The 16,010-nt window shown below is 43.2% G+C and overlaps 1 protein-coding gene across 2 annotated transcripts in view; it reads right to left on the minus strand.

The window, feature by feature from the left end:
- Positions 1-16,010, minus strand: part of ME3 (malic enzyme 3) — a 116,983-nt gene that overhangs the window by 21,682 nt on the left and 79,291 nt on the right. For both annotated transcript variants that reach the window (XM_087966109.1, XM_087966110.1), the window contains 2 exons: positions 9,703-9,806; positions 1,931-2,040 (listed from right to left, as the gene is read on the minus strand). In XM_087966109.1, coding sequence (XP_087822235.1) covers positions 1,931-2,040; positions 9,703-9,806 — 214 coding nt within the window. The remainder of the gene's footprint in view (positions 1-1,930; positions 2,041-9,702; positions 9,807-16,010) is intronic.

Below are 16,010 nucleotides of genomic sequence, written 5' to 3' on the forward strand. Positions count from 1 at the left end.
CTATTGTTCAGAAAACTGAATAAATACTATTTAGGACAGGGGTCTCCAACTTTTCCAACTCGGTGGAAAGGCGGAGGCAGGAGAGAGGGAATGTGTGAATGCCACTTTCACCAATTTAGTGTTGCACACACACATGCACTCACCACTTCCGTGGCTCAGTTCAGAACGGGCTGTGGACCCCTGATCTAGGAAATGTCCTAATGCATTTAAGTGAACTATCCTGCTACTGCTATCCTATAGCTCACGTTGTCATGGCGGCATCACGCGACATATCAGGACTTCCCCCCCCTTTGCTAAACTGGGTGTGGGTGTGGCCAGCACATGACGTATCTGGCCCTTGGGCCGGGAGTTTGACAGCCCTGCTATAGCTTCAAAAGCTCTTTATGCAAACAATCTGTTCTATCACCAGAACAAGATAGACTCGAGACCGGAGTTGAGTCCAGCTCTTTATTTAACTGTCAGTAACTTCAACTAAACTCGAGCCGCGGCAGCCTCTTTTATAGCGGCTGCTCGCAGCTCGCAACCAATGGCATTATTTTAAACCTCCCGCCGTTTGGGCGGCCGATCATAATCTGTTGTTAACCACCAATCGCTAGGCAGTAGTGATTGTCCAATCGGAACGTAGTATTACGAGTATGCAAATGTCTATATACAACACAATCCCTTTTTGTTCCCTTAGCCTGATTTCTAAGAATATTCACACACGCTTTTCAAAATTCATATTTATCAAAGCTCAGTGCACTCTTCTGTCCTCTTGAGGGAGCTAAATAATTAATTTTTTATCAGCATCAGAGGAATGAACGCCATACAGGACAAGGCACGCAACTTTTCCAAAGAAACACTTCACGTTTAAAAAACAACAACATTGTTATAAAGAGATGAGGGGAAGGAAAGAATGCTAAAGAATGGTATGACTTCCTGTTATGTGGTTTTGAGAAATCTCTACAGTCTTCCCAAGAGATAGGGTGTGCCGAACCTAGAATTCTATATTCTAATGACTAAAATCACCAAAACGTTGCAGGAAGGTGTTGCAATAATAAATGCCTGATACGATATTTTTTTTTCCTTAAAGAATGTTTCTTGTATGTCTCATCAGCTCTACTAATTTTTCCCCTGTTTTCCAGTTACGTAATCCGAGACGTAGCAGATGTGAAGAACAAAGATTTATTATGAAAATTAGGCTCTGCTAGTCTCAAAGGAGAAGACTTTTAAGAGCCCACAGATATTTTTAAGTAAACAACTGGCTGTTTAATGTTCATTTAATACCGAAAGGTCATTCTGCAAAACAAATAGAAATCAATCTTTCCTGCTCACTGTAATTTGCTAATACCAAAAATAAAATATATCAAGCTTTTATTAATGATAACTTAAGAATCCATTTATTCAGTGCCTCTGTTTGTAAGGAACATCTCCAGATATCTCTACGGAACTTTATGTACGGCTGGGACGAACTGCAGAATGTGTAACTCAACCGAAACAATGCGGCACTTCTACTTACCTCTTGAGTATTTCCTCCAGGCAGTGGTGGGATGCTGCCGATTCGGACCGGTTCACACGAACCAGTAGTTCCGACAATTAGCTGGCCCCAGCTGCACGCATCTGCCCTATCCTGTCCTTTATTTCCTGCTTTGTAGCTCATCTCATTCATGCAGCTCAGCTGATTTCGCCCCCCCTCACTGTTCTACTTACAGTTGCTGACTTGGAAGGTCAGCAGATAAGCTTCTAAAGGCTCTATTTTCAGCGCTGCGCAAAGCACATGTTCACTGGACCGGTTGTTAAACTGACAGCATCCCACCACTGTCTCCAGATGAAGCTCAGAAGACCTTGAGAGGTACCTGTTGGCAAGGAATCAACTGCAAAGGAACTCAACAGAAGACGCCTTGCAAGGTTGCCCCCTTTCATTTTATCAAGGGACACTTAGACACCTTACCCTGAATGTCATCGTTGAAAGTACAATAACGGCTGCGATATTTGTTGAGAAGCCGGAACGCGTTGGCATTGGCAAAGTCTTCAAACTGAATGAGACAGTTCATTCCGTACCTGCAGAGTGACAAAAAGGAATAATAACCAAGAATAATAACCACTGGCAGAAGAACTGGTGGGGAAAAAACACCGGCAACTTGCTTGCAGGAAGAAATAGGAAAACCTTCTTCACAAACCAATGTCATAAGGACTAGCCTGGGCTTTCTGAACCCAGCAACTTAACAAGGATCTTGGAAGTTGTAATGCAAAAATTGTGAAGGACAACAATTCAGATTGGGGAAAATTTGACACAGAGAAACTTTGGCAATTGATAGGCTTCCACAGAGACCAATATAGATAGTCCTTGACATACAACCTTCGAAGTTACAACAGCACTGAAAAAAAGTGAAGTCCACAGCACAGCCCTTCTGCCAGAACAGTTTGGGCTATTATCTATAAGTTGTATTTATGTGTCAACAGGAGTTCTGATTTACCCCCAGCTTATTAGGTACTTGGGAGCCGAGGGATTGGCAGCACAAGCAAACAACAGCCAATGGCTGGCCATCAACACACCAATAAGAAGGCACAACATAAATAAGTCTCACTGAATAGCGTAAAGAACTTATTTCGGTGGAGAGAAGTTCCTTGAAGATGGGCTTCACCGCGAGCCTCAAAGCTCAGAAGACCTGGTCCTGCTGACCCATCCAGATTGGATCTTGCAACATTATCCTAGGACACATACGTTCAGTGGTGGGATTCAACCGGTTTGCACCACTATGGCCGAACTGGTTGTTAAATTGCTGGCTGGCCCCTCTCCTCCCCATCCAGGAGTCCCCAAGTGCCTCATTTTGGCTCCCAGGTAAGTGCAGGCCCAAAATGGGACGTGTGTGTGTGTGTGTGTGTGCGTGACGCGCCCCCCCCGCAACCTGTTTCTGCTCCCAGGGAGGTGCAGGAGGCCGAGTGCTACCTGTCACACCCTCCTGGCTACGTCCATCATGGCCACGCCCACCCAGCTGGTCATTAGGGCAGAGAACTGGTTGTTAAATTACTTGAATCCCACCACTGCCTAGGTTCAGCATTCGTGAGATGAGTTTTGTTTCACAGCAGTGGTGGGATTCAAAGATTTTTTACCACTGGTTGGGTGGGCATGGTGTGGAATGTGTGCATGCACGCACCAGATGTGCACTTTGCATAGCCACAGAGGCATTTGCACAGGTGCAACTCACCTCCTGCAAGCCTGCACTCTCCTTGTCACTTCAGCTGCTGCTGCATGGTACTACGCTGTGCCGCGCAAAGCAGCGGCGCTTCAAAAGCAGAGGCTAAAGGTGAGTATGGTAGCCCAGGTGGGTGGGTGGGCCCAACAGCAGAGCGGCGGAGAGAAACGGTTCGGCCTCCGCTGCTCCTCGGCGCTCCCAGCTCAGCCGAACCAGGCTGAACCAGTAGAATTACCACCACTGTTTCACAGGCTGTGTGAACCCAGCACACACGAACTCCGGATTATGTGGCAGATCCTGGGAGGATTCTTTGAAAGACCCACGCATGGAAAAAATAATGTTTCCCTAACAGCACATGGTTAAACAATCAGTGCTTTGAATATATGAAGCGAATAATTGGAGAGACGGCGCCAAAGAAAAAACAAGCAAACTGATGAATAGACCCCCTTCTGAATAAGTGGCCAAGGGAGCATCTAATGAAAAGAGAACATGCTGCCTTTGGGTCCCAAGCTAAGCAATAAAACTTTGGCACGGCAAAACAATCTTCCATTCAGCACCTCCGACTCTTCCTGAAACCTGACGTGAACAAGTCCAGGATAACACGGAGGGCTCCCAATCTGGAAACTGACACCAGGAAAATCAAGCTTTATTTCTACATAAGCTATTGAAAGCTCCATTCATCACCGTATTAAAAAGGTTCCTGGTTTTTGTTAGGGTCTCCCAGGTGTATATTTTTTTTTCCTCTTGTTGCTGTTTGTCAGGACTTTTTCTTTTTGCCCCGCTAAAATGTGTCTGTCAGCAAGAAGACAAAGACAGCTGCCTCTGTGGGCTCTTGCTAGACATTCAGACAAGTAATTCAGTCCCCATTTCGCTCCTTGATTATAAAAAAGAGACGAGAAAAGAAGAAAAGGTTTACCTCTCCGAGGGCCCTTCTATCTCACCTGTATTTCAGGTGGGCACCTGCTCTTAAAGAGCTTAGAATCCATGCCATACAAAGCATTTTTTTTTAAAAAAATTCTGACAAGGGAGCATCAAATTCCTGTCAGGAGGCTACAATTCTTACTACACTTACTTTCTGGATGTAGGTTGCCAGAAAAATGGAGTATAGTAATCCTCACAGTTCGGCCCCAAATTTCTGTTGCTAAGCGAAACATTTCTTACGTGAATTTGGCCCCGTTTTACAACTTTTCTTGCCACAGTCGTTATGTGAATCACTGCAATTGTCAAGCTAGTAGGATGTTTATTAAGTGAATCTGGTTTCCCTGTTGACTTTGCTTTTCAGAAGGTCGCAAAAGGGGACCCCAGGACACTGCAACCGTCATAAATATGAGTCAGTTGCCAAGCCTCTGAATTTTGATCACGTGACCACAGGGATGCTGAAATGGTTGTAAGTGTGAAAAACGGTTGTAAAGTCATTTTTTTTCAGTGCCATTGTAACTTTGAAGAGTCACTAAATAAACTGTTGTAAATCAAGGACTTCCTGTAGTAGATTGATCTCAACTTGCAATGACCACATCAATGTACAGATAGTCGACTTACAACCATTTGTTTAATGACCTTCCAAGTTACAATAGCATTGAAAAAAGTGAATTGTGACCAGATCTTAACAAAGTTGGAAGGTCATCCAACCCCCTGTCCAGGCAGGAGACCCTACACCATTTCTGACAAATGGCAGTCCAGTCTCTTCTTGAAAGCCTCCAGGGATGAATCTCCCACAACTTCCAAAGGCAACTTCTGTTCCATGGGTTGATTGTTCTCACTGTCAGAGAATTTCTCCTTAGTTCTACGTTGCTTCTCTCCTTGATTAGTTTCCACCCATTGCTTCTTGTCCTGCCCTCAGGTGCTTTGGAGAATAGCTTGACTCCCTCTTCTTTGGGGCAGCCCCTGAGATATTGGAACACTGCTATCGTGTCACCCTTAGACCTTCTCTTCATCAGACTAGACATACCCAATTCCTGCAACAGTTCTTTATATGTTTTAGCCTCAAGTCCCCTGATCATCTTGATTGCTCTTCTCTGCACTCTTTTGTATAGTGTGGTGACCAAAACTGGGTGCAGTATTCTAGACCAGTTTTCAGACTTACGACCGTTGCAGCATCCCCATGGATATATGTTCAAAATTTGGGTGCTTGGCAACAGGCATGTATTTATGACGGTTGCAGCTGCCCAGGGTCATATGATATCCTTTTGCAACCTTCCAACAAGCAAAGTCAGTGGCCATATTCGCCATATACTTAACAACGGTAGTGATTCGCCTAACAAGAGTGATAAAATAGATTGAAAAATGGGGTGCTACTCACTTAACGACAATGTTGGTTAGTAATAGAAATTTTCGGCTCAGCAGTGGTCATAAGCCGAGGAGTAGCTATATTCAAAGCCAACTTATGATGATTTCTTGACAAGGTCCACCAAAATTGGCTGGATGTAATCACTTATAAGAAAGTTCTCTAAACTCCAAACTTCTAGTAACCATTTCAATGTATTCCATAGCTCAATTCCTAATAATTACCTGGACATGAGTCATACACAGCTGGCTTGGTATAACCACTTGTAAGAAAGGAGTGCCATTCTTTGACTTTCAAGAATTTGAAAAAAATACCATAAATTTTGTAAATAAAAATGGTGACAGTTCATAAGGATTACTAGGTCCAAACAGAAATACACATTATTTACATGGCAAGGAAGATAAAGCAGGAATGGTTAACTTGATTACTTTATTTAAAGAGGAAAACATGTTCTTATTTGGATATCACTTTTGGAACTTGTGAAGAAAAAAAAAATGAAACTTTGATTTTGGTTCTGTTGATTAGAAAGATTTGGTGTTATAAGAAATGGCTAGTTATTATACATTAATGTGTAAAAGCAAAAAGTCAAACTGGAGTTTATTATCTTGTACTGTGCTAAGGAAGAGTTGGAAGTCAATGCCCCCTTTCCTACCCTTAATTTCCCATGTTCTTTTCTTTTTTGTATTTTATATAATAAAAGAAAAAATGATTTTAAAAAAAGAAAAAAAAAAGGGTATCGCTGTCTAAACTGGTCCCAGCAGTAGCTTCTCTGTGGACTCATTTTTATTTTAAGATGAAAACTGAGGATAATTTCAAGCTTCTTGCAATTTCTTGCAAATTACTGTTTTTATCCCCCAAAGGAAAATAACCCTGGATGCAAGACAGCTCCCTATCTAAAGAAAGCTAAGATGGGGAATAAAAGGAAAACAGATATAAATGCACACGGAGTCTTCTGTATGCCACCTGTCTTACCATCTTGTCAAATGCAGTTACCAAATCCTATGGAAATCAGTATGGAAGAGATTTTCCTCCCAAGTGATGAGTGCATACAGCTGACTGCAATGCATGCTTGCATAAAGCTGGGTATAGAATAGTGTTTAAGGGGGTAAGCCAGGATGAGAGACCACAGTAACGCTACTCCAGTCATTCTTTGCAGCCTGACTTACTTACACAGAGGTGGAAATTCTCCGTTTGCCACCCAGAAGGGCCGGAGAAAGGCAAGGCATAAATCTGGCAAAATGTATAAATATTGTAATGACGTACACATAACTCCTAAAGAAATCCAGACGGGACAAAAATAAAAGTTTTATTAAGGATTAAAATGAGTAGTTTATATGAAATATGACGTGCATCTGGAAAAATATGCATGCTAAAATTGTCTCTCTCCCTCTTATAAATACACAGAGAGACTGTAGAAATCTAATTTCATCACGCATTATAATAAATTTAAGGGACTCATTAGTAGCAAGAGAACGTAAATAGACTGCTAAACTGGATTGGATGGTCCGTTTTGTTGGTTTTACCCCATCTAAATTTAGATAGATATCGTGTCAAAAAGTCATGAAATAACAGTCATTTTTTTCCCCCATTTCTGTTTGCAAAAAACCGAAATGGTTGACAAAGACTGTGCAAGAAAATGTATGCATCTTTATTGTTCCCAAATAAGTACAATCAAGAATCAGCACAGACACACACACAGGTAGTCCTCGACTTACGACAATTTACTTAGTGACTGTTCAAAGCTGCAATGGCACTAAAAAGTGATTTATATGACCGCTTTTGTTTCACACTTTGGACCGCTGTAGTGTCCTCAGGGTCACGCGGTTTGCCGGCAGCCGATGCAGACGGCAGAGGTATCGGACAGTGAGGACGAAAGGGGACCAGCCAGGGAGTCTGGAGAGGACTTGGACAAGGGTCCTGCATCCGATGCAGGGATGTGGCCAAGACCATCTGGGAGTAGGGTGCTGCCTTTGGAGCCTTCGGAGTCTGGCAGCAGCGAGGCAGAGGACCCAGGGGAGCCATCACCTGCTCCTTAGGGCTGAATAGCCCAAGGTCACCCAGATGGCTTTGTGCCTGAGACAGGAACTAAGAGTCACTGTTTATTTTCCCGTTGACAGTATTTTAAAGTCACCTACCTTTCTCCTACTTCCACTTCCCAAGATTGCCCACAGCAGAGGCAGCCAAGAAGACATCACGATACAGATCCGCAATGTATTCTCAACTCCAGCAAAACGGACATCAACCAATAAATATCTTTTGTGGGAGTGCATTTTCAAAGCAGACGGGTAACAGACAGATGGCCTGCGATACCCTTCCTGACATATAAACTTATCCTGGGCTTTTATCACAGATGGCTGAATCTGGCTTTAGGTGCATAATCCCAGGTGCTGTGTCTGGCCCTGCCATTCCTCACATCATCACCTGTCAAAGACTGGCACTCAACCAGAGAAAATGGCACCAGCACTTGAGATGCTTCTCCACAGACCAATTAACGTTACTGCCTATTAACGTTGCAAAAGACCCCGGCAAGTGAAGGAGATATCGATCTCTTTCTGTCTTAAGTCCTGAATTGATGAGGCTGAAAGGAGAGTGTGTGAGAACTTCTTGATTTTATCACTCACCAATGTTCTGTCTCGGGAGACACGATTGGGCAAGTCACCAAACGAGACCAAATTAAGTAGAAAATTGAGAGCAGCAATCGGCGTTTTACTCACCTGCTGAACAGATTGAGATTGTGATGACCCGGGGTATGGCACAAAAGCAACAAAGTCACAAAAATAGGTAAAGCCCCTTTAATACCTCCAACTTGGCCCCCGATGTCCAGTTATCATCGGCTGGAGAAAAAACTCTCCCAAAAACAGTTTATAAAGAGAAGAAATTCCATCCAAACCCAAAATACATCTAAATTATAAATAAAAACCAACACAAACCACGCCGCAGCAATTAACAAGACAGGGCAGGATAAGGGATTGAAGACGCTGAAAAATAATGAACCACACACACTTGGGAAGACGCCAGAACTCAGATAAAACTTGACAAACCAGAATAATTTCATGCTTTGCTTTCAGCAACTTTGCCATGTGCAGTTTGCTCTTTTAAACAGTCTTCCCAGCTTCAGCCAATGAAGGGGATCAGGGCCCTTTCCCCCCGTAAACCACGCAACTCACATTGCTCCCTTATCCGTTCCTCCCTGCATGCCCTAGGATGAAGAGGGGGTGGGCCTGGCTTCTCTGAATGCCCAGCCGGACTGTGCCTTCCCCAGTTTCCTTCACAACCACCGGAGCCACACTCCCACTCCCTGTATAAATGTGTTGCTATATCCCATTTCCCTGCCGCTTCCTCCAAAGGCAAACACCAGAGCACCAGTGGTTGGAATGCAGAATTGCAGGCAAACTCTGCCTGCAATCTGGAGTTCGATCCTGACCGACTCAAGGTTGACTCAGCCTTCCATCCTTCCGAAGTCGGTAAAATGAGGAGGCAAATTGTCAGAGGCAACAGGCTGACTCTGTAAACTGTGTAGAGAGTGCTATAAAACACTACAAAGCGCTTATATAAGTCTAAGCACTGTTGTTTTTCTTTTAGGAATAACTATTTCTTTTTTTCCTCACAGCTGCCTGGATCTCATCTTTATTTATAAATGTTATGTCATTTTATTCTACTTTACATATTTATGTAGTCAACTATTGTATTTTGTCCTATAACGATTGCATTTTACCCTACTGTCATTTTCAATTGTTTGTTTAGAATTTTATTGGCAATATGTGTTTGAACATTGATTTGGCTCATAGGCTAATCAATCAATCAAAAGATATTTATTTATTCTGGCACAACCTCCGCTCGAGTGGGAGCCCCAAATTATTTTTCTAACAGTTACATGACAGTTGTCTGTGACTCTTTCCCAAGATCATTCCCATACACCTTAACTGTGAGCGGTTATTTTTAACAAAAAGCACTAATCACTAGGCCTGGCCTTAAACGCCAGAAATCCATGCGACCTAACATTTTTCACATGCAGATGTCCTGTGCCACGGATAGGAAATCGTTCCTGCTCTACCACATAAATAAACATTAACCTAAGAGGGTCTTCATCCAAAGGGGTCATTTCCAGACCACCCACGGGGGCATCCGTGGCTACATTTTTTTCTCTGTTTCAAATCTGCAAGTTGAAAGCTGGTTTGTTTACACGCCTCGATCTCTCACGGTAAAGCAGCTAACGGGAGAGTAAGTAGTAAGCCTACTCACTTGTTAGTGACGGCTTGCATAAACTCATCCAGCAAGTCATCGTACTGTTTCCCACGAACTCGCTTATGCTTGAGGCCAATGTAGAGCGGGTCATTCAGGAGCGCCTAAAATAGAGGAAGGAAAAACAAACAATGTCTGCTTCAACAGCAGCAGGATATTTTTCTCCTGCCGGCCGTTCTTCCTGCATTAGCAGGAAAATGGATGATTTATCTTCATTTCAGGCAGTTAACCCCAAATAGTAAAAGGCTCTGTGTGGTGGCTCAGGTTGGGTTACATTGACAGTGTGGGAACAGGACCCTGGCTCATAAAACACCTCTGTCTTTTCCTGGGAATAAATAGAATAGGATTTCCTGTCTGAGCAGGAGGTTGGACTAGATGACCTCCAAGGTCCCTTCTAACTCTCTTATTCTGTTTGTCTGACTGCAGGGCTATGTTGTTTAAAGCAGCTATGTTTTAAAGTAGGGGTCACCAACCTTTTGGACCTCAGGGACCACTAACCGGTTCTGTGGGCATGGCCTAATTTGTGGGTGTGGCTGCGACTGGCTGGGCATGGCTTATATGTAAATATTATAAATATTTATATAAATATTGAATTTTTTATTTAAAAAAGAGCAACTTTTACCCAAAATCAGGCAAAGCAGGCAGGCAGATTGAGTTGCTCACAGAATCATTCAGCTATCTATCTATCTGCCATCAGCTAGCTCAGTCTGTCAGATAAAATTTGCTTGCCCTGAGTCTGCACTGAATAATAGAACCTTCAGTCCTAAGGGAGGTTCAGCTGTGCTTAAAAGCAGAGCCGAAGATCTAAAGACTAGCTAGAAAGCAAGAAATCCAACCATTTCCTGCTTCCTAGATAATCTAAATCTCCCGGCACAGCAGAACAGCTGATGGTCGGAAAAAGGAAAAATAGCAATTTAGCAGGCAAGTTTGCCAGGTAAGGAATGAGTGGGTGGGGAGGGTTCCCACGGGCCATGTGGGCGGTGCAGCCTTGTGTTCCTGCGCAGCCTGGATTAATTGCTTTGAGGGGTGCTCTGGGGACGACATTTCTCTGCAGCCCACCAAAATTTTCTCATGGCCTGCCACGGCCCACTGGTTGGCAATCACTGTTTTAAAGCATTGTGGGAAGCCCCCTCCCAACTCCTAGAAGAATGAAATATTTTGGGAAATATTAGAAAGGCAGAATATTATATTTCCCTAAAGGAGAAATGGAGAAACATGCTCTTAAAGACAGAAAGCAGCCCCAAAGTCTTTCTGAATAGCCCACAGCAGATGCCAGCACTTAAAAGCTTATTGAAGGAGTACCTAGATAGCTCTATTCATAAGGAAAGCAAATATTGCAGGCAGAAATCCATTCAAGAGAGGATATTTTGACACTCCTTGGCAGAATGGTAGGATTAGAAAGCAGCCCCTCATCCAAGATCCAATACAGGATGAAAGCCATTAGCCACAATAGAAATTGCCCAACACGCTTTCAGAATACAAGCCGCTTCATTATACAATCTCAGAGCAGTCCAAACTTTATCTGGGAACTCAGATAAACAATAAGCCAGAGATTGACCAGATTAACTCAGACAAGCACCTAGGATTTGCATTTCCTCTTTTGCCTATAGAGCCAGCTATGACCCCTACATAACCCACTACATGGCCTGATAGGTATCTAACAACAGCCAATAGAATATTAAAGGATATGTTCTTGGACAGGAACAGGAAGCTCAAATAGAAAGCCCAAAGAAGGTATAAAAACCCACCCACTCTCAACTCCATTTTGTCAGCTGCCCAGAATAACGTGGTTCGTGGTTATGCTTCATCAATAAACCTCTCTTTCCAATCAGCCTCCAGCCTCCATTTTGTTTCCAGCATCTTTCTCCCAGCCTGGAACTGAACCAGATGGATTTTCCTTCTAGCAGCATCTTTAGAGCAATTGCGTCTTCCTGGGAGCAAAGGGCAATTGCAGAGGACAGCTTTAGAGCATTATGTAGCACAGTATTTTTTCAAACTTGGCAACTTGAAGATGTATGGACTTCAATTCCCAGAATTCCCCAGTTTGGGGAATTCCGGGAGTTGAAGTCCACACATGTTCAACTTGTCTAGTTTGAAAAAAACATGGACACCATCTTAAAGCAGCTGTGTCCTTTCCCACGAACATGCAGCAACTGGTGGATGTCCTAATTGTGGTATTCATAAGCAGAAATGATATTCAAAGACAAGGGAAGTAGTTTCAGAATAATATTCCTGCAAAATATCTGTAGAGATTCTCAGTCATCCAGGTTATGGTTGTCATAAAGGTGCTTTTTCAGGAGGCAACTGGACTTTCTTGTTTTTCTTTTGAAGACATTTCACTTCTCATCCAAGAAGCTTCTTCAGCTCTGACAGAACTGTGGGGAATGGAAGGATTTGTAAGGAATATAAATCTTTCCATTCCCCACCATCCTGTCAGGGCTGAAGAAGCTTCTTGGATGAGAAGCGAAACGTCTTCAAAAGAAAAAAAATAGGGAAGTTCAGTTGCCTCCTAAAAAAAGCACCTTTGGGACAATATTCTTGAAAGCTTAGTGCTGCGGTGTCAACATCTGGATAGAGTTGAGTTTTAAAGCGATTGAAGGCAGAGAACATTCATGCTTTAAAACACCATTTGGAGCATCTGAAGTCCTCCACAGCCATATCAAAGAAAAAACTACAAAAAGGTCCTTCGTTTCATTAAAGCTGTCCTTTAGATCTATTTATTTTCCACTTCAGTCCTTTGACTATTACCGTATAAATGGTACCATTTAATCTTTTACATTTTTGAGAAAAATACGAAAATGGAAAATGTACTGTTTGGTTTTAGATATATGTGTTAGAAGATACGTTTTTTTAACGCTTTCCTTGATGTTGCTCTTGGATTTTCCTTTGTAAAGCAAAGTTTATAAGCATAATCAATTGAAACTTTTAATCCTTATTAACCTCTTTCAGATTTGCTCCTTTTTGAGGCTGGTCCTTTATGTTTTTCTGAGAAAATATAGCCACTGTGTATACAGTCCTTCTGGCTTCTGTGTAAATAAAAGAGCTCCCTCACAAAGCAAGGCAAAAATGTGCCTCTCTGTTACAGAGTATAATATTAACCCTCGGTTCAGATTTCAGTATAACAATGAAATGGTAGAAATATTATCCTTCCATGCACTTCATGCCTCTCCATTGCTTTCCTGCCTGGAATAATCAGAGCAGGCAATTAGCAATTTACTAGATAAGACCAACCTTTGACCATGTGGGCGGGACATCGTGCACTGATGATGTTACCTAGTTGGGTAATGAAATGTCTACAAGAAAACAGACAAGCTCAGGGAATACCAAGGACCCAACAAATTTGAATTAGCATCAACATAAAAATGTGAAGGATGTTCTGCTTAAAAATAATACTTTGATCCGAGCTCAGTTTCCATTGCAGGTAGTTCCTTGACTTATGACCACAATTGAGGCTTGAGCCCAAAATTTCTGTTGCTAATGAAGATGTTAAGTGAGTGTTGTCTCATTTTACCATCTTACCTATCACAGTTGTTAAGTGAACCACTGCAGTTGTTAAGTTAGTAACACGGCTGTTAAAGCGAAACTGGTTTCCCCATTGAATTGGCTTGTCAGAAGGTCGCGAAGGGGGATCCCAGGACCACGAGACACTGCCAGCGTCGTAAGTATGAACCAGTTGCCAAATTTTGATCACGTGGCCATGGGGATGCTGCAGTGGTCATAAGTATGAAAAACGATTATAAATTGTTCTGACCCAGCTCCCCAAACATGATAAACCCTCTGAAGTTAACTCAAAGATTCCTTTATTAGGAGCGCCAGCAGCAAAAAGTTTATCTCTCACCGCAGGCTAACAAGTCTGTCCGGCAGGGAGATGAATAGTTGTCTGCCACATTTATTCATCCCCGTCCCCTGCCTTTTATCCCCAGAGCTAGGGTGGGGCTTCGCTAGCAGCGGTGGCTCTTCCATCCCAGGGACCGGTCCATAGATTTCCACTGCTCTCCTCTCCTCTGTCTTCTGTGCAGCCGTGTGTCAGGCCCTGGACCCAGCTGCTCCTCCTCTTCCTCATCAGCCACCTCCAGACCTGGGGGCTGTTGCCTTTCCATTTAAGGGCTGATGGACGGCTCAGGCACCGCCTTTGTCTCTCTCTCTCTCTCTGACGGCTTCATTCCCTCTTCCCCCTCGGAGCTCTCAGACTGCTTTGATGCTGGCCCTGACTCCCACACCTCCTCCTCCTCTTCCTCTGATTTGGCTGCTAGAAGGGCCAGTGGCCGATAGGCCGCAACATAAGTCACTTTTGTTGATTTATGACCATTGTGACTCCGAATGGTCACTAAATGAATGGTTGTTAAGTTGAGGACTTCCTGTACTTGACACACAAGGGATGTCAGATGCTTTGTCCATGTGTCAACTATGCTCAAATCAGCCAAAGGATGCGGAGTGGACGCTGAAGCCCCATCCATCATCTTGCTTCATTTGATTGACGCACAAGGCCTTGGCTTGTAATCCCGGTCTATGTACACAAACCCATAATTCATACTTTTGACTGAAATATTGTTTTTCCAAGAGAGCCATAACTCTGGCCATTAACAAATGATTCATAGGAAACACTGGTTTAGCTCAGTGGGAAACAGGATTCTGGACCGCATACTGGAAACAGAAGCAGATGCAAATACCAGGGGACAATTAAACAGCCTGGATGACTAAGAGGAAAGAGATTCGTGTCTTAATCAATAGGTCGATTCAGCTGCACCAGAAATGGGGGACGTGAAAACATCTTTCCAAGTGACACATTGTTCCCACAGTGCTTTCTTGCTGACATTTCACATCATTTTGTTCGTTGTTTTCCCAAACAGAGAAAGGCACAGCTGTGTTTCTCCACCAGGAAGCATAAAAGGGGATTCCCTGGATTGAAAGTCGAAGTTTCTCTCTGCTGTGACACATAGTGTTGTCCACTGAAGACAAGGCTAGGTTTTTTTTAAAAAAACGCTATCAGCTGCCTAATTTGACAAAGCCTTCACATTGATTAAGGGGACTTAGTCTCCATTGTAGGAAGTCAATATATATTCCACAATCTCCAAAAAGGTGTTTTTTTTTTCAAGAGGCAACTGGACTTTGGGGAGAGCAAAAAAAACAAACCCTCTATTTTTTTGTGGAATCAGAAACCTATTACAAATGAGCTACCTTTTTAAAGCGGGACTGCTGTAGCAGCAGGAAGTTTATTAGGACTAATTAAGGATTGCTCTTGGTCTTAGATTCTTAGACAAGGCCTTGGTTTATGTCTCTTTGACGCCCGTCAACACGAGAGGACAAATTAGTTTGAGAAGACAAGACAATGTGACACCACCTTGTTGTGAGAGGGTGCCTACCTACAAACTAGATTCAGGTCACCGACAATGTAGGTTCCTTTGGGTCAGTTACTCTCAGTCTTACCCATCTCACAAGGTTATTGTAGGGAAAATAGGATGCAGCAGTGTGTTTGTTTGACCCAACGGTGCTATTTTTTTCAGGAGGCAACTGGACTTTCTTCTTTTTCCTTCTTTTGAAGACGTTTCTCTTCTCATCGAAGAAGCTTCTTCAGCTCTGACAGGATAGTGGGGAACGGAAGGTTTTGATACTCCTTGCAGACAGCTGATCATTTGCATCCTTTTTAGAGGGTCGTTGAGGCCACTTGGAGGTTTATCTGTGTCCTCAGGGTCACCTGAGTTAGTGCTCCTAGTTCCTGTGGTCTGCATTTTTCCTCTGGAAATCCATTCCTACTCCCACACCATTCAAAGGGTGTTCATCCCAAATTGCATAGCTAAAAGTCTGCAGAGATTCTCAGTCATTCAGGTCATGGTTGTCCCAAAGGTGCTTTTTTTCCAAGAGGCAGCTGGACTTTCTGGTTTTTCTTTGAAGACCTTTCGCTTCTCATCCAAGAAGCTTTTTCAGCTCTGTAGGTAGGGAATGGAAGGATTTATATTCCTTGCAGACAGCTGGTCATTTGCATCCTTTTAGAGGGTCGTTGAGACCACTTGGAGGTTTGTCTGTGTCCTCAGGGTCACCTGAGTGATGCAAATGGGTATGGATCATTCTTGGAATTGTTGTGTTATGGAGCTGTACTTTCTGCCAGTTGTTTTCTGCCCTGTTGTCCCTTCACAAAGGTGTAGGCTGTTGGGGATGAGTCTGTGTTGTTTGCATCTCAAACTGCATGTCAATCTCAAATCCCAATGGAAATTACAGTCCCAACTGTCATAAGCTGAGGAATACCTGTAACTTTCTCCCTATTTGCCTCAACCATAGCTAACTCAGTGTTGCTCAACCTTGCCAACTTT

The sequence above is a fragment of the Notechis scutatus genome, chromosome 5 (genome assembly GCF_049901735.1).
Source record: "Notechis scutatus isolate UNSWTSFEM ecotype Mainland chromosome 5, rNotScu1.2, whole genome shotgun sequence".
Lineage (NCBI taxonomy): Eukaryota > Metazoa > Chordata > Lepidosauria > Squamata > Elapidae > Notechis > Notechis scutatus.